This window comes from Sus scrofa, chromosome X, assembly GCF_000003025.6.
Source record: "Sus scrofa isolate TJ Tabasco breed Duroc chromosome X, Sscrofa11.1, whole genome shotgun sequence".
Classification (NCBI taxonomy): Eukaryota; Metazoa; Chordata; class Mammalia; order Artiodactyla; family Suidae; genus Sus; species Sus scrofa.
The window spans coordinates 124329423-124355200 of NC_010461.5; the positions used below are offsets into that span (position 1 = coordinate 124329423).

At 62.7% G+C, this 25778-nt stretch overlaps 1 protein-coding gene across 1 annotated transcript in view; it reads left to right on the plus strand.

Moving 5' to 3' along the window:
• The window catches only part of ATP2B3 (ATPase plasma membrane Ca2+ transporting 3), a 38780-nt gene that overhangs the window by 10549 nt on the left and 2453 nt on the right, over nt 1–25778 (plus strand). Inside the window, 12 exon segments of the mRNA XM_021079667.1 lie at nt 103–345; nt 710–951; nt 3475–3709; nt 6316–6495; nt 6636–6723; nt 7054–7160; nt 7835–8026; nt 9473–9686; nt 10139–10350; nt 11510–11617; nt 13035–13217; nt 25592–25778. Of these exon segments, the coding sequence (XP_020935326.1) occupies nt 103–345; nt 710–951; nt 3475–3709; nt 6316–6495; nt 6636–6723; nt 7054–7160; nt 7835–8026; nt 9473–9686; nt 10139–10350; nt 11510–11617; nt 13035–13217; nt 25592–25778 (2191 nt within the window).

The window sequence follows — 25778 nt, forward strand, 5'->3', positions numbered from 1 at the left end:
CTGGGGCGCTGCTGGGGGCCGGGGGAGAGGGTGTGTGCCTGCGGAGCCAGGCCCCGCGGCTCTCCGTGCCGGGAGGAAAGCCTCCATCTGTGCCCTTTCCAGAAAATGATGAAGGACAACAACCTGGTCCGCCACCTGGACGCCTGCGAGACCATGGGCAATGCCACGGCCATCTGCTCGGACAAGACGGGCACGCTCACCACCAACCGGATGACCGTGGTCCAGTCCTACCTCGGGGACACCCACTACAAAGAGATTCCGGCCCCCAGCGCCCTGACCCCCAAGATCCTCGACCTCCTGGTCCATGCCATCTCCATCAACAGTGCCTACACCACCAAAATACTAGTGAGCCGGGAGCGGGCGGGAGGCGGGCCAGGGTGGGCGGGTGAGGGAAGGGGGCCTGGCCTGGGTGCAGCGTCGATTGTCACCAGGGGCTCGCTCGGCTCCAGAGCTACAATCGGTGCCGGAATGCAGGTCGCCCTCCTCGTCCCTGGACGCTGGACGGGGGCTGCAGGTTCTGGAAACCCTTCCCCGCCAGGTGAATGGGGGGACAGCTCCCCGTCTGGTCTGCGCGGGAGGCCCTCCTTGACTCCCCCCGCCCCCGCGCCACCTCCCCCGAAAAACGTGGTGGCCAAGGCTGGGCTGGGGCCTGGGTGCAGCCAGGAGGGTGGCCTTGGGCCCCGGGGCCACGCTGCTTCTCACCTCGCAGCCTCCAGAGAAGGAAGGCGCCCTCCCGCGCCAGGTGGGCAACAAGACGGAGTGCGCTCTGCTGGGCTTCATCCTGGACCTGAAGCAGGACTTCCAGCCTGTGCGGGAGCAGATCCCCGAGGACAAGCTTCACAAGGTGTACACCTTCAACTCGGTGCGCAAGTCCATGAGCACGGTCATCCGCACGCCTGACGGCGGCTTCCGCCTCTTCAGCAAGGGCGCCTCGGAGATCCTGCTGAAGAAGTGAGTGAGTGGCAGCCCCCAGCCGGGGGCTGGGCGCGGGGCCCGGGCCCACGCGGGGCCACGGTGTTTCCGGTGCTCTCGCTGCGGTAGAACAGGTGCAGCATAATGCTGGCCACTTGAATCACTTTAAAGTGCCCGGGTGAGTGGCATTGAGTGCATGGTTCGGTCCCTGAACCCGTTCATCAGCCCAGGGGGGACTTATGGAGCAGACACTCGCATCCCCACTTCCCAGACCCTGGCAGCCACGAACCTGCTTGCTGTCTCTGTGGATTTACCTGTTCTGGACATTGCAAAGAAATGGAATCAGACAGTCTGTGGCCTTTTGCAACCGGCTTCTTGCACTGAGCGGAACGTTTTCAAGGTTCATCCAAGCTGTAGCATCAGTGCTTTATCCCCCCCTTTTTTTTAATGAATTTTATTACATTTACAGTTGTACACGGATCCTCACAACCCGATTTTATAGCATTTCCATCCCAGACCCCCAGCCCATCCCCCCACCCTGCCTCCTTTAGAAACCACAAGTTTGTCAAAGCCTGTGTGTGAGTCAGCATCTGTTCTGCAAAGAAGTTCGCTGTGTCCTTTTTTTAGATTCCACATGTCAGTGAAAGCATTGGATGGTGGTGTCTCACTGTCTGACTAATTCGCTTCGCATGATCATTTCTAGGTGCACCCATGTTGCTGCAAATGCCAGTACTTCGTTCCTTTTAATGGCTGAGTAATATTCCATTGTGTATATGGACCACATCTTCTTCATCCACTCCTCTGTCAGTGGGCATTTAGGTTGCTGCCATGTCTCGGCTATCGTCTAGAGTGCCGCAGTGAACACCGGAGTGCACGCGTCTTTGCGAGTCAGGGTTTTCTCTGGATAGATGCCCAGGAGTGGGATTGCTGGATCCAATGGGAGTTCTGTGTTTAGTCTTCCGAGGCATCTCCGTACTGTTTTCCACAGTGGTTGCATTCCCACCAACCGTGTGAGAGGGCTCCCTTTTCGCTTATTCCTTTTTCTGGCTGAATTAGATTCCACTGTGCGGAGGGACCATGTTCTGTTATCCAGTCAGACGCATGGGTTGTTTCCACCTGTTGGCTACTGTGACGCATGCCACCGTGATCATTCGTGTACACGATTTTGCTTGCACACGTGTTTTCAGTTCTCTCGGGTCTATGCCTGGGAGTGGAATTGCCAGGTGGTATACAGTGACTCCGTGTTTCACTTTTTGAGGAGAAGCAAAGTGTTTCCCGCAGGGGCTGGCCCGCTCTGCATTCCCGCCAGCTTCTCACCCTCCCCGCCATGCGTTATGACCTAACTGTTATTATTATTGTTTATCGTTATTGTTATAGCCATCTTAGTGGATGTCAGCTGGGCTCTCGAGGTGCTTTGGATCTGCACTGCGCTGATGACTAGGGATACTGGCACTGTTTCATGAGCTGATTGGCCGTTTGTTTGTCTTCTTTGGAGGACTATCTGGTCCAGCCTCTGACGGGAGTTCTTGGTTGTTTTTCTGTAAGAGTTCTCCGTCTGTTCTGAATATTAGATTCTGAACACACGTCTGATGTAGAAGGACTTTCTCCCATTCTGTGGGCTGCTTCTCGATAGATTTTTTTGGTTTACTTTCTTGATTTGTCCTTGGATGTACAACTGTCTTTCGACTCTAAGTCCTGCTTGTCTCCTTTTCTCTTTTGTTGCTTGGGCGGAGCTCCTGTCACAGGTGATGAAAATGGTCTAAAGTTGCCCGTGCTGACGGTGGCACAACTGCGAATACACTAAAAGCCATCACGGTGTGCCTTTGAAACGGGTGTGCATCGCGTGCTGTGTGGCTCCTCCGCGCGCCCCACCCCCCAGGCCCGCTCAGCCTGCACACCTCGCCTTGGCCTCGGCCTCTCTCTTCCCTACGATCACAGCAGCCCCCACGGCCCTCCCCCACCCACCTGGCCCCTCACTCACTCCAGAGCCACCGTCTAAGACCTGACCTGAAGGTGTTTGCCCGATCATCGCCGGCCTTCTGGGGCCTTGGCGACAGAGTCCTGAGCAGGACCTCTGGGCCCGTCCCCTGGCCTCCACAGTCTGCTTGGGGGCCCGCGGGTCCTTTGCTTCTTTTTTTGTCTTTTTACCTTTTTCTAGGGCCACACCTTCGGCATCTGGAGGTTCCCAGGCTAGGGGTCCAATCAGAGCTGCAGCTGCCGGCCTGCGCCAGAGCCACCGCAATGCCAGATGCAAGCCGCATCTGTGACCCACACCACAGCTCACGGCAACGCCAGATCCTTAACCCACTGAGCGAGGCCAGGGATCGACCCCACAACCTCATGGTTCCTAGTCGGATTCCTTAACCACTGAGCCACGACGGGACCTCCTCCTCTCCTCTTTTTATGAGGACACCAGACATCGGGCCCGCCCTCCTCCAGGCACGGGGGGGGGGGGGGGCCCGTGGGCCCCGCGCAAGCAGACCACGGCCGCTGGAGGGCACAGCCCCGCAGGGCCCGGCTCCCCGCCTCACGGCGCCGGCCGCCCCGGTCCCGCCTCCGCAGGTGCACCCACATCTTAAACAGCAACGGGGAACTGCGCGGCTTTCGGCCCCGAGACCGGGACGACATGGTGAAGAAGGTCATTGAGCCGATGGCCTGCGACGGCCTCCGCACCATCTGCATCGCCTTCCGGGACTTCGCCGCCATGCAGGAGCCTGACTGGGACAACGAGAACGAGGTCGTGGGCGACCTCACCTGCATAGCTGTCGTGGGCATCGAGGACCCTGTGCGGCCCGAGGTAGCCGGGGCCCCTCTCTCGGCAGCCCGCTGGCGGGATCAGGGGAGGGGCGGCGCGGCCTTGGGACCCAAACGAAGGGAAGGAACCGACCCTGGCCGGCCTGGCCTCCCGGCGCTCACACCACCCTCTGCCGGACTTCATAGGCAGAGCAAACCCACTGCCTACGGAGTCAGGCATCTGGGGTTGGGCGAGGCAGGCGATGGTGGAGCCCCAGGGGCCTTGGGGTGTGGCCAGCAGGCCCCAGATCAGACCCTCCTAGCCCCACGGGGCCCCTTGTCCTCTGGCCCTTGCACTGTCCTGGAGGCTGTGGCCTGCCCGCTGGAGGACCCCTCCTGCTTGGCCTCCAGGCCAGTAAGAGGGGGCGGCAGAGCAGGCAGGACCGGAGCAGGCGGCGAGGGAGAGGGTGGATGGATGTGTCCACACAGCAAGCCGAGTCCTAGAGCCCTGATGGCTGCTCCCTCTGAGCGGAGCCCCCAGATGCTCTGCTCCAGAGGGATGGCTCTTCGCTCCTTACTCCTTGAAGGTGTAGGCAGTAGCAGTTCTAGATCTTTCCACTCAGCTTACTGGGGCTGAGTGAAGCTGTTGGAATGTCTCACAGACCCGGGAAGGCGATTTCCCAACTGTCACAACCAGCACACCCGGCCCTCCCGCCTCAGCCCCTTGGCCGGATGAAGGGGTGTGATGCGTGGGGCAGCTGGCAGCCAGGCGGCACAGGGAGCCTGCTCGCCTGACGCCCTCGCCCAAGGAGCCCTGCAGCTCCCCTAGTTTCTGGCATAAACATTTGTTGCAAAACTGAAGCTTGAGTCATTGGTTCCTTTACAGAAGCACCAGGGAGGCTAGACTGGGGGGCAGGGGGCTGCATGGAACGATCCAGAATGGCTGCACATGGGTAAGTTTTCGTCTGAGATGACTGGAACACAGATAGAAGGCCCGAGAAGGTCACCATGAAAGCTAAGCCCTGGTGGCCGCCCTCGCAGCTAGAGGCACAGGGTGAGACAGGCTGCTCATTTAAGCTCCAGAAACGGCCTTGGGCAAAGGGCCCACGGAACGGGGCAGCTCCTGTCTGGCTTGAGAGTGGCTGAGTGGGAGTCTGGGCAGCAGATGGCACCGCCAAGGCCAGGCCAGGGAAGCCAGGCAGAGCCCCACGGAGACCAGCCAGCCAGGGAGTGGCCAATGAGGGAGCCCCGCGGGCCCAGCGCAGTCTGGGTGCTGACGCAGGTGGGAAGGCCCATGGGGCTCCGGTACACTTGCCGGGCTGCCTGGAGGCCTGCAGCGGCTACAGCCCGAGGGGCTGGCTCTCTGCCCTGGGGCCGCAGGGACCCTGTATTTACGCCAGGGGTCAGGGGCTCCTGCAGACACCCGGGTGCCTGCCGTGCTGTCGTGCTGTCGGCCTTGGAGAGCAGGCAGGGACCAGGGCTGGGCCCAGTGGCACCGCAGGGAGGCAGGTGAGGAAGGACAGTGGCGCGATGGGGGACAGGGCGCCTGCAGACGGAAGGGTGCTTCCTACTGCCTGGCAGGGAGGCCGAGGGCCTTTCAGACCAGAGAGGGAGGCAGCCTGGACGGAACCCACACGCAGGACCCATGCAAAGGCTGGGTCCAGACCCCCCAGGGCTCAGGCTCATCATGGCCACTTGGGGGCAGCAAAGGACGGCTTCCAGAGGCTTCGGAGCCAGGAGGGAGCTGGCTGGAAGCGGGTGTCTCCCGGCGGCTCATTCTCCAGCACCCCACGATCCCCAGAGAGTGCAAAATGTCCCTGACACTGCGAGCCAGGAGGCACGTCCCTGGGGGTGCAGGCTGTGTCGCGGCCTGGGCCTGGGCCTTCCAGGCCACGTGGCAGTCCTTGCTGCAGGGATCATAAGGTCACTCTGTCACAGCCCTGAAATAGGGTCCCCATCGTCCTCGCACTCTCTCCCTAGTGAGATCACAGCCACTGCCCGGAACACCGCGTGCCCTTGCACTCTGTCCTCGTGGTCACGCTGTCACCCGGGCTCCCGGATTGGCCCAGCAGTGCCCACTGGGAGCCCACAGGGGTGGTGGCTGGGCCCAGCGGACAGAGCAGGGAGCCGGGCCTCTCCAGCCTGCGCCCTTCGCCAGGGCCTAACCTGGGCATCTCACAGAACTTCTAATCCAGGTCCCCAAGCTCCAAGCCCACTCCTCTTCCTGCTCCTGTCCCCTCCTGGCCCGTCAGGCACCAGCTGCCTGGCTCCCCTCTGCACTGCCCTCTCCGGGCTCACGAGTCACCTCCTCATTGGGACAATGCCACCACCTCCCGCTTGGTCTCAACTCCCTTCAGCCCATTTTCCACTCAGCCCCAGAGGGAGCTCTTTTTCTTCTCTCTCTTCTAGACTCTAATGTTAAATTTGGAAAACGGAGATGTTGGCTAAGTAACCCAGGCAGGGCCCCATAGCGCCCCTGTCGGAGCCGGGGTCTGAGGCGCCGCTGACCCCCAGCGCGGCACAGTGAAGGAGGCAGCTGGGAGGGGGGAGCTGAGGGACTGGGGGGGGGGGTGCCGTTTCTCCCGCCTCCTCCAGGCCACGGATGGAGGGAAGGAAGCAGAGTCTGTGCCTGACCCTGATGGCCCCACCCACCTGTGGCATCTCTTCCAGGTCCCCGAAGCTATCCGCAAGTGCCAGCGTGCTGGCATTACGGTCCGCATGGTGACCGGCGACAACATCAACACAGCCCGGGCCATCGCGGCCAAGTGCGGCATCATCCAGCCCGGAGAGGACTTCCTCTGCCTGGAAGGCAAGGAGTTCAACCGGCGGATCCGCAACGAGAAAGGCGAGGTAGTTCCCGGCCCCTCCGCCCTTCCACAGGTCCCGCTTCTGGACCTTTCTCCAGCCACCCACCCCCCTTCTGTTCAGCCCTGCCTGTGCGCCCACCCGGGCTCTGCAGTGTCTTGTGCTTCTCCCCCCCCACCCCCCAGATAGAGCAGGAGCGTCTGGACAAGGTGTGGCCCAAGCTGAGGGTCCTCGCCCGCTCGTCTCCGACCGACAAACACACTCTGGTGAAAGGTAGTGCCCTCCCCTGCACGCAGCCCTAGACCTATTGCTGCCAGCCACTCGGTGTCTCAGAGCAAGTCACTGGCCCTCCTGTACCTCAGTTTTCCCCTCGGGAAAATGGGAATAAAACGAAGCCCCCCCCTCCCAGAGCTGGCCGGCCAGAGCGCACGTCTCCACTCCTCTGACGGCGTCCACCGGAGGACTGCAGACAGGGCTCGGTGGCCGTCCCAACAGGTTTCCAGAGGCTGGCGCCTCCCCCGTACACACATACACACACGCACACACGTGCGCGCACACACACGGCCCCCGCCTGGTCACCCAGGACCCCACTCCGTGTTCCAGGAATCATCGACAGCACAAGTGGCGAGCAGCGGCAGGTGGTGGCCGTGACTGGCGACGGCACCAACGACGGGCCAGCCCTCAAGAAGGCGGATGTGGGCTTCGCCATGGTAAGCCACTTGCCATCAGCCTGGCTCGCTCACCAGGGTGGGAGAGGGGGGTGCTTGTGACCCAGGACATACATTTCATGCAAGAACGTGGCAGCTGGCGTTGAGGCACGTTGCAGAGTGCTGGAAGTTTCTCTCTCTCACATCCTGGCCCCCCGGACCTCTGCAAGCTCTGCCCGTCGGGGGCGGTGGGGGGTGGGGGTGGGGGGGAATACACGTGTGATTTGTTTCGGTGGATTTGGTGTGTTGACGCCTGAGCCGACGGGGCCAGGCTGCGCTGCCCGAGGGCTGAGAGGCTTGTCAGCTGAGCGCGTCTCTCCTGCCGCTTGTACGGAAGCAGTTCTGTCTGTCAAATCCGCTGAGCAGGGCGGCCCTGGCGCCAGGGGGAGCTGAGGCCCCTTTCCCACCCGCCTGGGCCACCCTCAGTCCAGACACCGCATGGAGGGTGGGAGGCCACGCTGCCCCTGCCAAAGGCGTCCCGGCTGGGACTCCCAGCTACGGGTCTTCCGTCCCTTCTCCGTGGCGGGATACAAGGCCCCGCTGGCGGGCGCTGCAGCAAAACCAAAACCGTCCCAGTAGAGGACCCGTTGGAAGGACCGAGGGCCTCGTTTGGAGGGAAGGCGGAGTTGGAGGGGGTGCTGCGAAGGGGTCCGCAGACACGTCGTGCCCCCCGCCAGGGCATCGCGGGAACCGACGTGGCCAAGGAGGCCTCGGACATCATTCTGACGGACGACAACTTCACCAGCATCGTCAAGGCCGTCATGTGGGGCCGCAACGTCTACGACAGCATCTCCAAGTTCCTGCAGTTCCAGCTGACGGTCAACGTGGTGGCCGTGATCGTGGCCTTCACGGGCGCCTGCATTACTCAGGTGGGCACCGGGGCCCCGTGCGCCGGGAGCCCAGGGTGCAGAGCAAGGCCGGGGGACCCCCGCCCCCAGCACCTTTTTGGTCGAGGTGGCACTCACATACCAGGCAATTCACCGTTTGCGAGGATACAATTCAGAATGTTCTCATCACCAGCAAAGGAAACCCCATCTTCATCAGCAGGGGCTCCCCCGTCCCCCTCCCGCGGGGCGCCACGCCCCCCCCCCCCCGCGCGCCTTCTGTGTCTACAGACCTACCTGTTCTGGACCTTTTAGGTACACGGAACCAGGTCAGAGGTGCTTGTCTGTGTCTGGCTCCTTTCACTTAGCACAGTGTTTTCAAGGTCCAGCCGTGTTGAGGCAGGTACTTTCTCGCTGTCGATGAGGGCACGATGTTCCATTGTGTGGATGGAGCGCGTACTGTTTATCCATCCCCCCATCAATGGGCATCTGGGTCGTTTCCACCTTTGGCTGCTGTGATCATGCTTGTGCCAAGTCCTGGGTCTGCTGGGAACTCCAAGGTTAACCCTTGCCGGAGCCTCTTCCCCTCTTGCAAGAGCCCAGTTCGCCCCCACCAGTGAGCATCCGGAATTTCTCTCTCCCTTTCGAAGGTATTTTTTAATCGAGGCAAAATTCACATAACCTAAACTGTACCAAAATAGCCATTTTAACCTTTTTTTTTTTTTTTTTTTTTTTTTTTTGGTGTACCCGTGACATACGCAAGTTCTTGCTGGGGCCCGGGAGGGAACCCGAGGCACCGCAGCAACCGAAGCTGCCGCAGTGACAGGGCACAATGCCAGACCCTTAACTCGCTGAGCCACAAGGCAATTCTCACGGCAGCCATTTCAGTGTCCAATCTGGTGCTTCGGGGCGCATTGCCCATGGTGGGCAACCGTCAGAGATCTCATTGTAGAACTTTTCCAGAAGCCCTGTACCCGCTGAGCAGCCACGCCCTGCTCTCCCCTGGCCCAGCCCCTGGGGCCCACTTTCTGTCTCTGTGGATCTGTTGGCCCGGAAGCGTCACAGCATTGAGTCCTACAGCATGTACTGTGGTCCTTGGTGTCTGGCTTCTGTGGGGCTCGTGTTAAACCAACGCGTCAGAGCCAATGAGAAGGAAGGTCCTGCCCCTTGGGTGTGGGGAAGCAGGACAGCCGCCGTCCGGTGGGCTCTTTTAGGATCTGGGGCAACTGACAGGGTCTGTCCACCTCCTGTTACCACCTCGAACCCCGCCTCCTAGACCCCTGCCACCAGGCGAGAGGAGACTGGACAGTGACAGCGTTTTAAGAGCGGGAATCCGAAAGCCCAGCAGAAACCCTCTGCTAAGCTTTGCGAAAACCCGGGAAGGCTGACTTTGTGGCCTTGTCACTTGAGTTAAGTTCCCGTTACACGGACCCCAGGCTGTGTCCCGTCCCAGGAGTGGGGCTCGGTGGCGTGACTGCCTCCTCTCCACAGGACTCTCCTCTCAAGGCCGTGCAGATGTTGTGGGTGAACTTGATCATGGACACCTTCGCCTCCCTGGCCCTGGCTACGGAGCCACCCACCGAGTCGCTGCTGCTGCGGAAGCCGTACGGCCGGGACAAGCCCCTGATCTCACGCACCATGATGAAGAACATCCTGGGCCACGCCGTCTACCAGCTCACCATCATCTTCACCCTGCTCTTTGTCGGTAGGTTGGCCCAGGGCACCCTACGCTGCGGCCGGGCCCTCAGACCCTGGCCCCAGCTGGCGATGGAGGGGACAGACCGGCACCCGGGGCACCTGATTTCTGGTGACACTGGACCACGTGGTGGCCTGGCTTTCAGCGCATGCTCCTGGGAGCAGACTCCGTGCGAGCAGCGCGGGGTGGGGGTCCCAGACCTCAGCCCCCGGGGGTCCTCGTGTGCGGTCTTTCTCTTCCAACGTGGGAGAAGCCCATCGGGGCTCACCTGGGGGCCGTCCTCGGGGCTCTCGCGGCTCCCCAGCTCGAGGCGCCTGCGCCCCCGGGGCCCCGGCCTCGGCCGCGAGCTCGCGTTTGGTAGCCTGTGGGCTGAGGGGCTCGTCCCTGTCCGCAGACATCACCTGGCGGCGGGCAGGGCTGCCGCCGTGCGGGGGGTGCCCCTCACCGGCCCTGGCTTGCAGGGGACCTTTTCTTCGACATCGACAGCGGGAGGAACGCGCCCCTGCACGCGCCGCCGTCCGAGCACTACACCATCATCTTCAACACCTTCGTCATGATGCAGCTCTTCAACGAGATCAACGCGCGCAAGATCCACGGCGAGCGCAACGTCTTCCACGGCATCTTCAGCAACCCCATCTTCTGCACCATCGTGCTGGGCACCTTCGCCATCCAGGTAAGAGGGGCGGCGGCTCCCCGCCGGGGAAAGGGTGGGGAGGGGGAGCCCCCTGCCCCGGGGCCTCCCGCGCACCAGCCTCCGCAGCGCCCCTGGTGCCCGCCTGCCCCGCACCGTCGTCTTTCCGACTCCTGGCCTCGCCCCGGGCTCGCCTCGGAACGGACCTCCTCACGACTCCTGCGGGCGGCCCCTCTCACTTCTAACACTTGCTTCCTGGGCGAGAGGCCGCCACACCTCCAGAAGGTCTCTGGAGCGTCTCTCCGGCCGGGGGGCTGACAGCCGGCCTCCGCCCCCACGGCACTGTGGCCAGGCTGGGCAGTCAGCTCGCCAGGAGGCGCTGAGCATTCGAAGTAGGGGGTATTGGAGCTCCCGCTGTGGCACAATGGATTAAGAATCTGACTGCAGCAGCTCAGGTCGATGCAGAGGCCCGAGTTTGATCCCCAGCCCAACGAACTGGGTTAAGGATCCAGCGTTGCCGCAGCTGTGGATGCAGTCCCTGGCCTGGGAACTTGCATGTGCCGTAGGTGCAAAAAAAAAGAAAAGAAAACAAAAGGAGGCAGGGAGGTGTATTAATAGAAAATACGAGGCGTAGCGAGGCTGCCAGGCCGGGAGAGTTTGTTTCTCGTGGCTTTCGGACGAGGGGCCTGCCCTGCCAGCGGAAGCAGCCGGGTTGGTCGGGAGGCAGGCTGACAACGGGACAGTGTGGAGCATTTCAGGGCTCGGGGGGTAGGGAGACGGGGCTTGGGGCGCAAGAGCCCAGGACCAGAGGGAGTTGGGGTGCGGGCTTTGACCTGATTGGTCTGTAGCTGAAAAGCCCGCCCCCGGGCAAAGACACCTCCAGGGAGAGGCTGCGGGGGGCACCTGCGTGTTCAGTCATCGCGCTTACAGGAGCTGGAGGCCGAGCTGAGCCGCACCCTGGGGGGCGGAAAAGAATGGAAAGGGGACGGTCCGGGGCGCCCGGGGCCGGGGGCGCCTAACGCCAAGCAAGCCCGCACGCCTGTCCCACACAGCACCCATGACCTGCGATTGGCCGGTCTGGGGGGCTTCTCAGTCACTGGCCGAGGGGGCCTGTCTCCCTGGGTGAACCGACGGCCCCTCTGCCGCCCTGAGCAGAGCCGCAGGCCTGCAGGACCCACCTCCCGCCCACCCTCTCCTGCAGATCGTCATCGTCCAGTTCGGCGGAAAGCCCTTCAGCTGCTCCCCCCTTTCGACGGAGCAGTGGCTCTGGTGCCTGTTTGTTGGCGTTGGGGAGCTGGTGTGGGGACAGGTAGGCGTCTGGCTGGGCAGCTTCGCCAGCCCCTCACCCTCCCCGTTGGTCCGCTTTGTGACAGCCCTGGGGGTCGGTGGGCAGCCCAGGGCCCCTACCGGGCCCCTAGGACAGCACGTGGCAACACCCGGTGGGGCCCGAGCCAGGGACAGGCCAGGGCCAAGATGTGAGGCCACAGGTGACAGCATCAGCAGAGAGCACGCAAAGGCCATGGCTGCGTTGTCACAGGCCCCGGCAAGAGAAAACCACCCTCCACTTCCGTTTCCACGGTAGGAGGTGAAAAGCGTGCCTTAGAATCGAATCGGGTGGCTCGGAAACACTCGCATCTTTGCCACCGCGCAGTACATGGCCAAGCCCTGCGAGGGGCAAAGCGCACGTCTCAAGGGAAGTGAAGAAATGCCTTGAGCTTCTGGATGGCAAGTCCCCCCTCCGACTCCGAGGCTGCCGCCACAGCCAGTTCAGGGCACCAGAGTTCTAGAAGCTGAGCCCAGGATCCACTGGCCCTGTGTCTCAGGCCACTGCAGCAGAATAACACAGAAGGCACCCAGTCTGATGTTGTTCTCTGGAGGCTGCAAGTCCAAGATCACGGTTGCCTAGGGCAGGTCCAGGAGAGACCAGGCATGAGCTGCCAGGTACCCCACCAGCAGCGGCACGAGACGACACGAATGGAATACCGCCACCAGGGAAGCGCCCCTGAGCCATCTGTCCCGGGACCTTCGTGGGGGTCGGTCCCGGAGGCCTGGGGCGCTCTTGTGGCTGACCTGAGTGACTGGGTCCCCGTGCCCCAGAGGTGAAGCTGACCCCTGCGGCCCAAGGCCGCGCCACAAATCCCGCCATCAGCATAGACCGCCTGGCGGGCCCTGGGCCCTGGGGCAAACCAAGACCCTCTCATGAGGCGGGACGTGCCAGGGGCCCAGAGGTCCCCTCCCAGGACCTGGGCCAGGGCCAGATGTCTGGTAAGGCGAGTCCCTTACCTCATATGCAGGGAGGTTGCATGGGCTGCTCGTCTGGGCATTAATGGGAGCCACTGGCACACGCGCAGGGCCCTGGGCTCCAGCGTCACCCTTGCCCCCTCACTGGGCAATGGTCCTCGGCCCCCAGAGACCTGCAGTCTCAGCCCCCGAGGACTGCCTTCAGCCTCCTCTCTGGGCTTAAACACGCAAACTGCAGCCTCCAGAGGAAAGAGAAGGGCAGGATTTGGCACCAGGGAAAGGCGGCCCAGGCCTGCGGCCGTGGGCCCCTGGGTCTGCCCACAGGGAAGGCGTGTTTAGAACATGGTAGTGCACAGTGCCGGGGGGCGCTGGGCATAGATGCCAGCCTTGAGCTGTGTCCGCGGGAGGTGCGCAGCCTGGGTCCCTTCTCAGCCGCACCTCTGACAGCCACCCTTGCCTGCTGTCCCTTGCCTCCGGCGGCCCAGGTCATCGCCACCATCCCCACCAGCCAGCTCAAGTGCCTGAAGGAAGCAGGACACGGGCCCGGGAAGGACGAGATGACCGACGAGGAGCTGGCTGAGGGCGAGGAGGAGATCGACCACGCTGAGCGGGAACTCCGCAGAGGCCAGATCCTCTGGTTCCGGGGCCTCAACCGGATCCAGACGCAGGTGAGCCGCCAGGCCGCTCGGCCACTCTGGTTTCCCGTCTCGAGAGGGTGGCGAGCCCACGACGGGCAGAAAATGGGCGCGATGTGCTCGAGGACAGTGTGGCACTGAGATGGCCTCTCCCGGACACCGCCCTGGGGGGGTGCGGCTGTTAACTAGGGGCATGTGCTGGGACCCAGAGCTGTGTCTCGGGGAGGCGGGGGCATGGGCCACTCGCTGTTGAATGGCTGCTGGGACTCGTTTCATTGGCTGGAAGTGCTTGAGGTCACGGGGGAGCGAGCTCCCCATTCACTGGCTTATATGGTGAAGTTATGGCAAGACTTCACTTGGGAAGCGAACACTGGCCACTGTGTCGGTCCTTTCATTGTAATTTCCAAATGTCAGGCACCTCCGAAGGCTTCACGAGAGTCACTTCCTGCCCCAACCCTTCCTGGCCGGCCTCCTTGCTAGAATGTGCCACACCCGCTGTCTCTCTGCGAGACACCCTCCCGGCTCCCGCCTTGGGCCGGCCGGCCGTCCTGCCGGCCCAGAGGCTGCTATACCCAGCGCCTTGCCTGGCAGCTTGCGGAGCCCTCTCTGTCCTGCTTGCCTGTCACACCTCCCGCTGAGACCTTGGTGTGCCCTGCTGCCCCGCTGTGGCCCTTGCTTGCTGAAATTCCCACAGTCCCGGGCGCCTGGGTCTCTTCCCGCCAATCCCTCGCCACCGGGCCCTCCCCGCACGGCCTCCAGAAGGCGATCACGTGCCCCGCGCGCCACCTCCGCCTCTGCCCGGCCAGATGCCCCACAGCAGCCGACCTGGGCTCGGCTCTACCCAAACCACAGGCCTTGCCACCCCTCCCAGCCCCCCACTCCTGACCCATGGCTCCGTCACTTCTGCCCGAGCCAGACCCCCTTCCTGTCTCCCCGCACAGCTCTGCCCCCCAAAAGCACATCCGCCGTGCAGCCACCCCCTGCACCCCTAACGTCCTCCTGGCCCAGCCAGCCGCACCTCTGCCCGGATGGAGGCTCCCTGGGTCCACCATGGAGCCCGGCACGCTTTTCGGCCGTGACACCCATAGCTCCCTGCTCCTCCTAGACCCCCGGCCCCACCGCCGGGACCAAGTCCCATTGCTTCTTGTCCACGGGGTCCCACTGTGCACCCAGCCCACCGCACGCCCTTCTGCAGGGTCGGTTTCAGGCAACTTCCTGAGACCGCGCCTCTCCCCGGCGCCGGCCACCAGCCTGTCACATCACCGCGGGCCCATCCAAGAGAATCGTCCGTGCCAGGCGGCCAGCTGCTTCTGCACGTGTGCCAGGGGCCCCGCCTCTGGGCACCCCTCCTCCCCTGCCCTGGCTCCAGCCTCAGCTCCCCGGCCTGAAGCTCTCAGCCTCCTGCCTGCTCCTTGGCGTCGCCCCCACGCCTGCCCCCCTGTACCTTCTGCTGCCTTTCCGGCCGCCTGTTCTGCTCGCCCGCATGGCCGCCTCCATGCTGGCCGCAGTCCGGGGCCAGCATCCCCAGCTCCCGCCATGTCCCCAGGGCCCCTCCTCATCCTGCGGCGGCAGCGCTGTGGGGCCTTCTCAGAGTCCACCCCTCCCGCCTCCGCGGCACACGCACTCAGGAGCTGGTTGGCCGCGAGCGGTCTGTGCCCCTGGCTGGGGTCTGTGAGGAGCAGACGGCCCCAGGGCACTTTGCAAAGCTGCAGAGTGCAGACCACCCAGAGCCCGGGCTTCTGACTCATCCCTCCCGGCGCCCCAAGGCCCTAGGCCAGCGCGGCCAGGGAGGCAGTCTCAGGCCCATCGGAACACGGAGCACCCCGTAGAACTGGAGTCTCACCTGTGAAGGCCCAGCCACCCCCGTCCTGGCCCCAGCCAGCTCTTGTTGGCTTTTCTAGCAGCCGAGACCGCAGCCCTGCCCCAGTCTGTGGGAAGGTCCGTGGTGCCCCAGGCACCCGTGTATCCGTGGGCTCTTGGGCCTGACACTGCCGCCTGGTGGCTCGAGTGGGTCCCCTCCGTGAGTCTTGGCGTAGCGGGCCGGTCGGGTCCCTGCTTTCCACACGAGGAAACGGGGCCCAGAGAGAAGGGACTTGCCCAAGGTCACCCGAGTGTCCCTCCCCTGTCCCTCAGCCTTGTCCTCCTCCTCCTGCCATGTGCTCTTGACCTTGTTGCATCGAATCCACCACGTCTCTCGAGAATGCCAATGGGTTCCTTGAGCTCACGTTTTTAGAACCATCTCTTTGATTCTATAAAATACCTGCTTGAAAACAGAAATAAAGCCCTTCGGCTTACGTAGACCCCAAGCCAAGAGAAGCAAACGTTCTCCAGACAGCCGGCCCTAGATTCCCGAATTTTGCAAAACACGAAATTACTCCCCAGATTTTGGAGGCCAGAGCAACTTTCACCATCGTGTGTGTTCACACACCCCCTGGGAGCGGGTCCTCCCAGACCAGGAGACAGGGAGCTTTCCCACGAGGTCTAGCTCACATTCCGTTCGAAATGGCAGAGAAGCTCCAGCAGTGACGGGGCCTTGTCCCTGGCCCAGCGTGTGGGCCTCCAGGGTGGAGGGGGGGGTTGCAGGGACAATTTTGTGGTGTTTTGATCGATACGTCCTCCCATCTGGACACAAGGAGAGGCCACATCAGGGGCAGGAAACGGCGTTTTTCCCTGCCCTTGTCGCCTTTGTCGTATAGCCTTAGAAACATCTCAACCTAGGCCTGCCCCAAAGAAACGGCAACATCACGGCACGGGGCATGTTGCTTCAAAGTGTTGGGGCGCTCGGCACTGTGCCCGTCCCCCATGGGCACCCAGTCCGCCTCACTCATGGGTCTCAGTCCTGGCTCGAGGGTCCCCTGCTCTTGAACGGGATGTGCTGGCCGGGTACACACCCGTACGTCTGTCTTGCAGCGCGTCCGAGGGTTGGGATGGGGGGAGTCTGAGCGCTCACGCTGCCTTCTTGCAAGAGCCTGGTCCCGTGTCAGACACACCACTGAACCTGGCGGCTACCATGTAGCCACTCGGGGGCTTGGGAGTTACGGCCTTGGCCTTGGGCCCAGAGCAGGCAGCCCATGCGCTCTGGGCTCCAGAAATGCACCCTTGTTTGGCTGTGCACATCATCCAATGATGGAGCTTTCTAGAAATCAGATACACCTTCTAAACCAAGCATTCCCACCCACCCCCCCAACCGGCAGCTGAGGGTATCCCCTAAGAAGTGGCCCAGAGGGTGCCACAGCAGGGTGGCCTTCTGATGAGGGGACATTCACCTCGGGCCCCAAGGCCTGGATCTGATCGCCCCCAGGCCCCTGTGCCAGCCAGAGGGATCGGGAAGTCCAAAGACACTGCGTCTCCGGTTCCCAAGAGCCCGTGTCCCCGTCGCCTCCTAGGAAGCCCGAATCAGGGTGGGGGACAAAGCAACAGCCACCACTGGTCCTTGGACCCAGGCTCCCTGCGCTCCCGGCCGTCCTGCCCGCGGCCCTGCGGGGAGGGTTCTGAAGACACAGCAGTTGCTTTGGGGAAAGTCGGTTCTTGCACTGAGACTTCCCACGTGGTGGCCCCCAGTCACTCGGATGAGCCAGGAGCCTCGTTTCTGATGGGAGCATGTCACATCCCTCAGGTGTGTTGGGGCGGAAAGAAGGGTTGAGAAGTACTGACCTAGGATAACAAAGTATTGCCAGACGCAGGTACTTACTGACGAGTGGCTTGCAATGAACATATCGTGAGTGCAAATGGCTCTTTCTAAAATGTTTGCAGTGTGCCCGACATTAACCCCCGCGCGCCCGGCCTCCTGGGCGCCACGCAATTGCTCCGCACACCCCCTCTCGCGCGGCGGCTGCCGGCCCGGGCCACGGTCACGGCCCCGGCCCCAGCAGCAGCACCGTCAGCTCCCAGGGAGCGCGGCGACCTCGCTGAGGCTTTGCTGTCACGATATGTGCCCAGACCGGCCCCTGGCCTCGCCCAGCCCCACCCCCGCGTGGTCGCCGGGACCACACTGCAAGCCAAACTTTATCTCGTTTTCTCTCCCACAGATGGAGGTAGTGAGTACCTTCAAGAGAAGCGGTTCATTTCAGGGTGCTGTGCGCCGGCGGTCCTCGGTCCTCAGCCAGCTCCATGACGTAACCAATCTTTCTAGCCCTACTCACGTAATTCTCTCTGCCGCCAATCCCACCAGTGCCGCTGGGAGTGAGTCTTGAGTCCCCTTTTCTCTCATAAATGGCATCTCTGGGGGAGGACAAGGCCTCCCGAGTCTTCCTTCTCTTTTTTCCAGTCTTGCATCCTCCGCTCAGCGTGGCTTGGCCGTGCCCTCTCTATCGCCCTGTTCCCCCCCCCCCCGCCCAGACGGCGGGGTCCCTCGGCAAAGCCATGTCCTCTTTCGAAATGTACCGAATCCATGGCCCTGCTGGACCTTCTGTTCTGCTCTTTGTTGGGTTTTTTTGGTTTGCCTTTAGCGCTCCTTCTGTCATTGGTTTTCCTTTCTTGACCTTGTCTGCCTTTGCCGATGGTTCTTCATGAACTTGGGCCGCTTCCGGTGCTGTCTGGGGTCGGGGGCGGGGGGCGCGGGCGGGGGGCCGCCTCGGGCACCATGCCGGGGGCGGCAGAAAGGGGACTGGAACGAGAGGCCAGTGTCTGTCTGTGCAGCATCCTTCCTTGGCAGCTTCCAGAACTCTCCTGGAGGTGGTTTCCGCAGGCAGTAGACCTGACGCGGCTGCAGGAGGGGGCTGTCACGTGTCCCCACGTGTGCTCGCGGGTGGCCAGCTGCTCCTGCTCAGAGGCCACCTCCCCGCAGGCCCTTGCCCGAGCCCCGGGCCTCAGAGGCATCCCAAAGCATCTTCGCTCTTTCCAAGCAGGCCTCGGCATTGGAAGGTCTTAGCCTGATCTGGTCCCTGCTCTCTGTCCTCCTTCCCCAGAGAAGCTGGAAGAAACTGAGCCCCTTCTGGCCGTTCCAGCGAACGGTTCCCGCCATGTCAGTCACATTTCGAAGGGAACCCAGGGACTGTTTTCTCCAGAGGTCGAAACTTGCACACCTGCTCACATCTCTTTACAAAGACAAAGAGGCAAAGCCACTAGACCGCTGAGCCCACCACCCCATGGTCCCCCAGCGAAAGGCCATGCAAGGAACCGTGTGAGCCCCGCGCCCCCGCCCAGGGTTCCCACTTCGTGGAACCAAGTCGAGCTCTCGAAAGCCAAACAGTAACCCTTCCAGGATGAGCCCAGAGCCCCGGACAGGCTGGTTCAATCGACCTCTTTCCTTTCCTTCCAGTGGGACCCGGCAACTCTCACCTCCGTGAACCCATCACTCCCACAACCGCTCGTTAACGCTGCTTTTTCCCGCGCCAGCCTCTGGGACTTTCTTTTGGCTTGAGTTCTCCTCTTTTCCTTTCTCCTTTCGTATTTTCCTTTTCTTTTTCTTTTTTTTTTTTTCTTTTCTTTTTTTAGGAACTGGTGAGAGGTCCCCAGTGGGAGGCGTCCCTTCTCTTGCTTAAGCTGTCGTTTCGGGCCACGCTGCCCTTCAAGGAAGGGCTGTGGGCTGCACGGGTCCCTGCCGGGGCCACCTGATGTCCCCTTTGGAAAGAGCGCGCACCCGAACACGCACACTCAGACCCACACGCGCGCATGCGTGCCTTGTCCACACCACAGTCCGCACATGGCTCCAGCTCCCTTGAAAGCTCACACATATTGGCTGACAGCTGTCACAGGTGAGCTGGAATGTTCCAGCCTTGTCCCAAAGGGGCCTTGCCACCACTCCTCACCCAGAGAGGTCAGCAGGAGGCTCGGCCACAGCAAAGGACAGAAATGGCCCTCAGCCTCCCGGGCGAGCCTCGGCCTCCTCCTCCTCCACGTGTTCCTTTGCCAGCTCTCTCTGTGCTTCCTCTCTGTCTGTCTGTCCATCTGCCTGTCTGTGACTTGGGGGCGAGGCAGCCCCTCCCCCCTGCATACCCCTAGGCCGCCCCCACCCTCCTGCTGAGGCCCCCCTCTTGGCTCCCTCTGACGCCTCAGGCTTCCCCCAGGGGCAGTCTCTCTCTCTTCTCTCCTCCTCGGATTCTAGCACCTTCCTTCCTTCTGCGGCTACGTGTCCTGCCCTCTTCCCACTGCCAGGAGCCCAGCAGAGTGGACCAGGAGCCACCCCTCCGTCCGGTCGCGAGCCACGCCTGGGGACCTAAGCAGCTCCTGGCCAGCAGAAGAGCCGCTGTCCCTTCCTCACCTCGTGCCACTGGGAGAGCCGAGAGCCTTCTGCCTGAGGAGGGTCCCGATGTCCTGACGCCCCAGGGGTGGCCTAAAAGCCGCAGCACCTCAGAAAGGACGCCGCTCTGGAGGAAGAGGCTGGATGGAGGACCGTGCGGCAGATGGGTTTGGAATTCCGAGCCAGCCCCTGGGCTGTGCTCCGAAGACCCTGAGAAATCACCGGGCCCGGCACCCGCCTCGGACGAACCACGGGAAGGGCCCTCACTCTCTTGGAACCTACCAGAAGGAAGGCAGGGTGCAGGGCTCTTTCAGGAAGGCCCAAAAGCACTTCTACTGAGAACCTCAGGCTCTCTAGGTGGAAGTCCCGGTTGGGGGTGTGGACAAGGAGCCTGAACGCCAGAGTCATAGGTGACATTGCTCACCCAACGCAGGCCCGGCCCGGAACACTGGGGCGAGAAGTAGCCAGAGATTGTCCTAGAGCCTGAGGAAGGGAGAAGCCTCAGAGTGGTGATGGGGGGGGCGGCTAGAGATGCAGTCACCCCTGGGGCTCCGCACGCCCGCATCCACCCCCACCCCCACCAGCTTCCCAGGCTGCATGCGCACTCGGGACCTTGCTGCCTCTGGATGTGGGGGTCCCGACGCACCCCTGGTCGCACGCGATGACCTCCCGGCTCCAGAATGGCTTCAGCTGCCTCCTCCCTGCTCACCCAGCCATTTCTTCTCCCGCCTGGCCTGGGCGCCCACCCCCCAACCCCTGCCCCCGTCCCAGCCATTTCATCCTTGGCCCACCAGCTCACTTCCTGGGACCTCAGCGGTGCATGGCCTTGAGGCCACCCGCCCAAGTGACTTTGGAAAGAGCATTCTTTGCTAAGCACCTTCAGTCTTTTGGAAATGAAGGTGAAGTCCTGTCCCCTGTTGGTGTGGCAGCCACCGCCATGCCTGCCCCAGGCTCACTCTCACACCCTAACGCTGCAAGAAGCTCAGCACCAGTCCCCTGCTGGCTGTCAGCATCCCCAAGGGCTAGCCGGACGGGGGCGGGGGGGCTCTGCTCACTCAGGTTTACCAACGAGCAGCAAGCCCAGGACACCAGGCGTCTGCTCCCAGGTGCCAGCAGGGACACGCAGACACACCCCAGCCCCCCGCTCCTGCACCAACGCTGCGACTCTGTTCAGACGTTGACTGTCGCGGGGGCAGGTGGCGAGTGTGGTCAGATGTGGCCAGAAGGGCTCCCTCGGGGCCGTTAGGCTCTGATTAACCGAGCCGGAAGCAGATCCCAGCAGTTGCATATTCTTTCATTGACTTTTGCAACACGGAAGCCTTCTGTCCAACTCGGCAAAGCCCGGCCAGGGGAGGCCCCAGGATTCCTTGGACACGCCCTTCCACCGCCTGGGGAGGCGCGCCCCTCACACCCCTGTAACTGAGGAAGGAGCCCTGTTGGCTGGAGTTTGCTTTTCGGGAAATTCATTGCTTTGGAGCCAAGTCTGCCCACGTGGGTTTCTGGGGATAGTGTGTTGGCATTTCTGGACCTTCCAGGCAATTGCTAAAGCACACAGCCGCTTGCAGCCCCAGGCAGACCCCGGAAGACCCCCTCTGGTGGCCTCCCCAGTAGGCACTTCCAGGCCAACTCCTGGGGCTGGGAGCCAGGGCCCAGGCCGCTCAGGAGATTTATTCGAGGCCCTGCCACTGGACGTGGCCAGAATGAGAGGCAAGGCTGAGCCCCAGAAAAGCCCAGGAGCCTCCAGGCCTGGGTCGCCTCAGCGTGACGTCCGGTGGACACCGGCCACCAAGTCTGGTCTGTCTGGTCCTGGGCACGCGTGCATGCCCACGGCGTGGGAGGGACTCTTCACAAAACTCACCAGCCACTAGCGCTCTCGGCTGTGCCCCCACACGCGGAGCTGTGTCTTCAGTTTGGTTTGGGGTTCGATCCCTCAGGGAAGGGCCCAGCTCGGGAGTTTGCATGGAGGGGAAAGGGAGCCGTCCCTTGCCACCCCTTCAGGTGCGGGCACATCGCCCCACGCCTCTTCATGTGGCTTTCAGGTCACGAGTCACCCTCATGCCTATGTTCAGAATTTGCTCGAAGCCCAAAGCCCAGACGCCAGGGCAGCTGCCAGGTTCCCTCCTCCTGCAGGACGGAGGTGGCGGTTCGTACAGGGTCAGGTGGCCGTCAAGCGCGCGGGGGCTTTGGGGAGCAGCGCAGGGACGGGGCGGGAGCCGACAGAGGAGTTCTGAGTTCTCTGAGCCTGGTTTCTGTCGTGGCCCTTGTCGCTGTTGTTCGGGAGCCTTTGCTTTTGTTTTTCTCGTCTCTTCCTCCCCGCCTCCACCTCCATTGCCAGCTCAAGCCATTCAAGTTCAAGATAAAAGCGAGGCACCTTCACTTTCAGCCGCGACCTGTGCCCGCTCCGCTCGCGCCCCACCTCTTCGCCCCGTGGCAGAGTCTGGCACCAGCCCCTTTTCCGTGGGCCGGGGGTGGTCCCGTGGGTCTGGAGCGCCACCTGCCCCACCCCCACTGGTGGAGCTCCCGGTCGAGGGGAAGGCAGGCCACGGCTCACAGCGGGGGCTGGGCCGGTCCCAAGGCTCAGAGGAGAAGGAAGCAGACCCGGGCCGGCTGTGTGAGCTGCGCTCCGGTGTAACGGCCCTGGGGGAGACTCGAGCTAGCTGTTCAGAGCGGAGTGGGCGGACCGCTGGCCGAGAGATGCCACGCTGGGTGCTGGGGGCGTCAGTGAGCCAGACGGACAGTGCCCTGCCCTCAGGGTCCTTATGTTCCAGTGAAAGGCGACAGGAGAGGACAGTGAGATGTGGGGGGCGGCTGAAGGTGAGTGATGCTAGGGAGAGAGGGAGGCAGAAGAGGTGCAGGGAGCTGGGGGAGCTGGGTGGCTTGCGGCTGTAAATGGAAGGAGGGGGCAGCGTGAGGCTCAGTGGGAAAGAAGCTTCCTGACAGAGGGAACAGCATGTGCAAAGGCCCTGAGGCAGAGCTGAGAGTGCAGACAGCAAAGGAGAAAGAGGAAGGGAGTGGGCCGAGGCAGCCCTGGCAGGACTTAGGGTTTCCCTTTGATGGAGGCACAGCTACCGCGGGGTTTGGACCAGTGGAGGGCGCGACGCATTCTGGCTTTTGTTTCAAAAGACGGCTTAGGCTGCCATCCTGAGAACAGACTAGCCATCAAGGCTGGCAAGCGGGAGACGAGGCCATGAGGGGGTGGGCAGCGGCAAGGGGTCCCGGGACGGCAGGCCCCGGAGGACCAGCAACTCTGTCCCACCATCACCAGCAGCTGGAGGGACAGGGTAACCCAGACAAGGGAGCAGGGTCGCACCTCAGATGCCGGGGGAAGTGACGAGAAGCTGAGGGGGCCTGGCCCGAGCCAGATCTGCTCCTGCTCGGCCTTTGCAGATGGCGGAGGGCGGGGCCTGGCAGTGGCCGGAGAGCAGGGATGGGGCAGAGACCCAAGGGCTGCAGGTAGGCAGGCCGGAGCCGGGGAAGGACTGAGGGGCCAGGGATCTGTGGGTCCCTGGCAGCCACAGCAGCAGCAGGGACGGGGAGGTTTGGGACCTAGGGACCACAAAGCCACACTGAGGTGTGGCCCTGGGGTCAGGGGTCTGGGTACCTCCTCAATCTCCTTCAACTTGAGAGGCCCCTTAGCCATCGGGGAGGGGGGTGAAGGGCAGCAGGTGCTGAGCCGTGGGCCCTGGCTGCAGACACAAGTGGAGGTGGCGCAGGGGACGTTTATGGTGTCAAGGGGTGCCATGGGCTGTGGGCACGGACAGTGGGAGGGCAGTGGGACCCCTTTGGGGGTGCTGGCGATGGAGAGGTGGCCTGAGCACCGTGCCCTGGCCCCTGGGACCGTCTCAGGCCAGGCGAGGCAGTAAGGGCCGGGCGCTGGATCCATGCGGCTGTGACCAGGCTTTGGCCGGGACGCACTAAACTCCGCCATGGGGACATCGTCGGGTCCCCCTGTGTGTGAGCCCAGGCCCCCAGGGCAGCCCTGTCTCAGAAACTTTTGCCAGGTGTCAAGCCGTTGCCAAGGGCCCTCCTTCCTGGTGTAGTCGGACTCACTTCCAGGCCAGAGCAGCAGAAGCTGGGGAGGGGAGAGCCAGCCACCTTTGGGGAGCGAAGACTGGCGGTCAGCCAGGTGCCCACAGGGAGAGCTGAGGGTGACTCTGCACAGGGGCCTGGCCGATCACGTGACCCAGGTCCACAGTAGAGGAACGGATGTAGCCGGGGCACAGGATCCTGGCCGGCAGACTTAGCACAGAGGCCGCCGGGGTCAAGGGCAGCAGCGTGCAGCTTGCTGGCATTGCTGGGACTTGAGGGGTCCTGGCAGCCGGAGTAAATACTCCGCCACCACTGCGCCCCACAGCCGGTGTCCCAGCGGCCACCCTCCCCACACCCAATGCTGGCACCAGAAAAGGCCCAGATAATGAGGCCACATCTGCCATGGCTACAAAAAGTGAATTGTTTCTTTTCATTAAAAACCTCCGATGATTTTCATTTTGCGTTCCCCTGTATCTGAGAAGCTAGCCTGCCATCTGGAAGATGCGGCTTCGCCAGATCCGGAGAAAATCCAAACTGGGTTTGCTATGTGTCATTAGAAATTTCCAGTCGTGTGCAGCTCTTGGGCTCACTTTTCTGCACTTGACTGTGAGGGTCCCCTGGTTTCAACTGACCGAGGAGCCCTGCACTTGGCTGAGCAAATGCTGATCCTGGGGTCCAGACAGTGCAGGGTTGAAAGGGACTCATTGTCAACGATGCGATTCGTGGTCTCAAGCAGGGGCAGCGAACTTCTTTGAAGGGCCAGAGTAACTCTTTTTAGCTTTGTGGGCCAAGACTGTTGGATCTACCCGAGTCTGCCCCTGGACCTCCGAGCCAGCCGGGCACAATGCGCAAAGCCATGGGCGTGGCTGTGGGCCCCACGAGACTGACTGACAAAAGCAGGTTGAGGGCCAGAGCTGGATCCTGGGCCTGAACCAAGAAAACCAAATCCTAGAGCCTTGGACCTGGAAATGACTTCAAAGCTCGTGCTGTGTCCACTCCTCACTCACTGAGGGAGGCTCTGCTCCCCCCCCAACCCCGCCTCCTCAGCACAAGGCCAGCGGGCTAGTCCGGGGCCTGGGAGTGGGCTTCCCATCAACTCTGCCTTCAGGGTCGTGGGGGGTGCAGCGCTGGGCTCAGGGGTGCCGAGGCGGCCAGGGCCAGCGAGCAAGGCGCTGTGCCCATGTGAGGTTTGCAGACGCCGGCAGGGCGGCCAAGAACAAGGGGCAGAAAGCCTGAGTGGGGGGGGATACGGCAGAGCCCAGGGACCAAAAGAGGTTGTCTGGCTTGGAGAGTGACGAGGAGGAGGCTGGCGTGAGAAGGGCTGGCGGGCAGCTCCACGCAGGGGAATGACCACCCCCCCAGCAAATGCACCCAGCCGCGGGCAGGGCTGTACAGAGGCACCGATCGGTGCACCCCCGCGGGGCAGGCTTGGTGGGGGCGAATCAAAAGAAACGCCGTTTTCTGTCCTGGGTGCCTGGAGCTCTGAGGAGCCAGTCCCTGGCTGTAGCCAGGAGGTGGCCTGCGGGGAGGGGGAGGGCCAGGGCCAGGCCAGGGCTCTGGGCACCTTGGGCCAGAGGAAGGAGCAGTGGAGGAGACGGAGAAACCGGTGGAGTAGGAGGAGGGCCAGACACAGGCAATGTCAGGGAAGCAGGAGAAGTTTCCAGAAAGAGGGGCAGTCGGCCCCTGAGGGATCAAACGAGACAGAGACGCAGAAGGGCTGCTGGTCTTCCCAGCAGGAACCCTGATGGGCAAATGGGTCTGGGCGCTGGCTACAGCCACGGAAGCTGGGGGACAGAGGAGGGGACCCTGAGAAGCCGGGAGCAGAGAGCCACCCTTTCTAGTCACCTTCCTGTGCGCGGCAGACAGCCCGGGAGCCATCCAGGCCAGTGCCGGGAGGGGGGCAGGGGGAGCAGCCGGGGGCCCAGTGTGTCCGTGGCTCAGGTCAGCCCGTTTGTCCTGCATGTGCATCAGGGGACGAGAGTGAGACCCAAGCCTGAAAACCCTGACCATCGCCAGGCAGAGGGCCCTAACCGCTGGGTGCCAAGGGACGAACATTTTGTCATGCCAGTGACCCCTGCCGTGGATGTGGGTGGAACTCGCGGGCACCAGCCAGCCGCTAATGGTGTCCTTCCTTCTTCCTCCCTCCCCCTGCGCCCCCTCCCCGCGCCCCCCGCCCCCTCCCCCCCTCCCCCTCCAGATCCGGGTGGTGAAAGCCTTCCGTAGCTCCCTCTACGAAGGCCTGGAGAAACCGGAATCCAAGACCTCCATCCATAACTTCATGGCAACGCCCGAGTTTCTGATCAACGACTATACCCACAACATCCCGCTCATCGACGACACGGACGTGGACGAGAACGAGGAGCGCCTGCGGGCCCCCCCGCCCC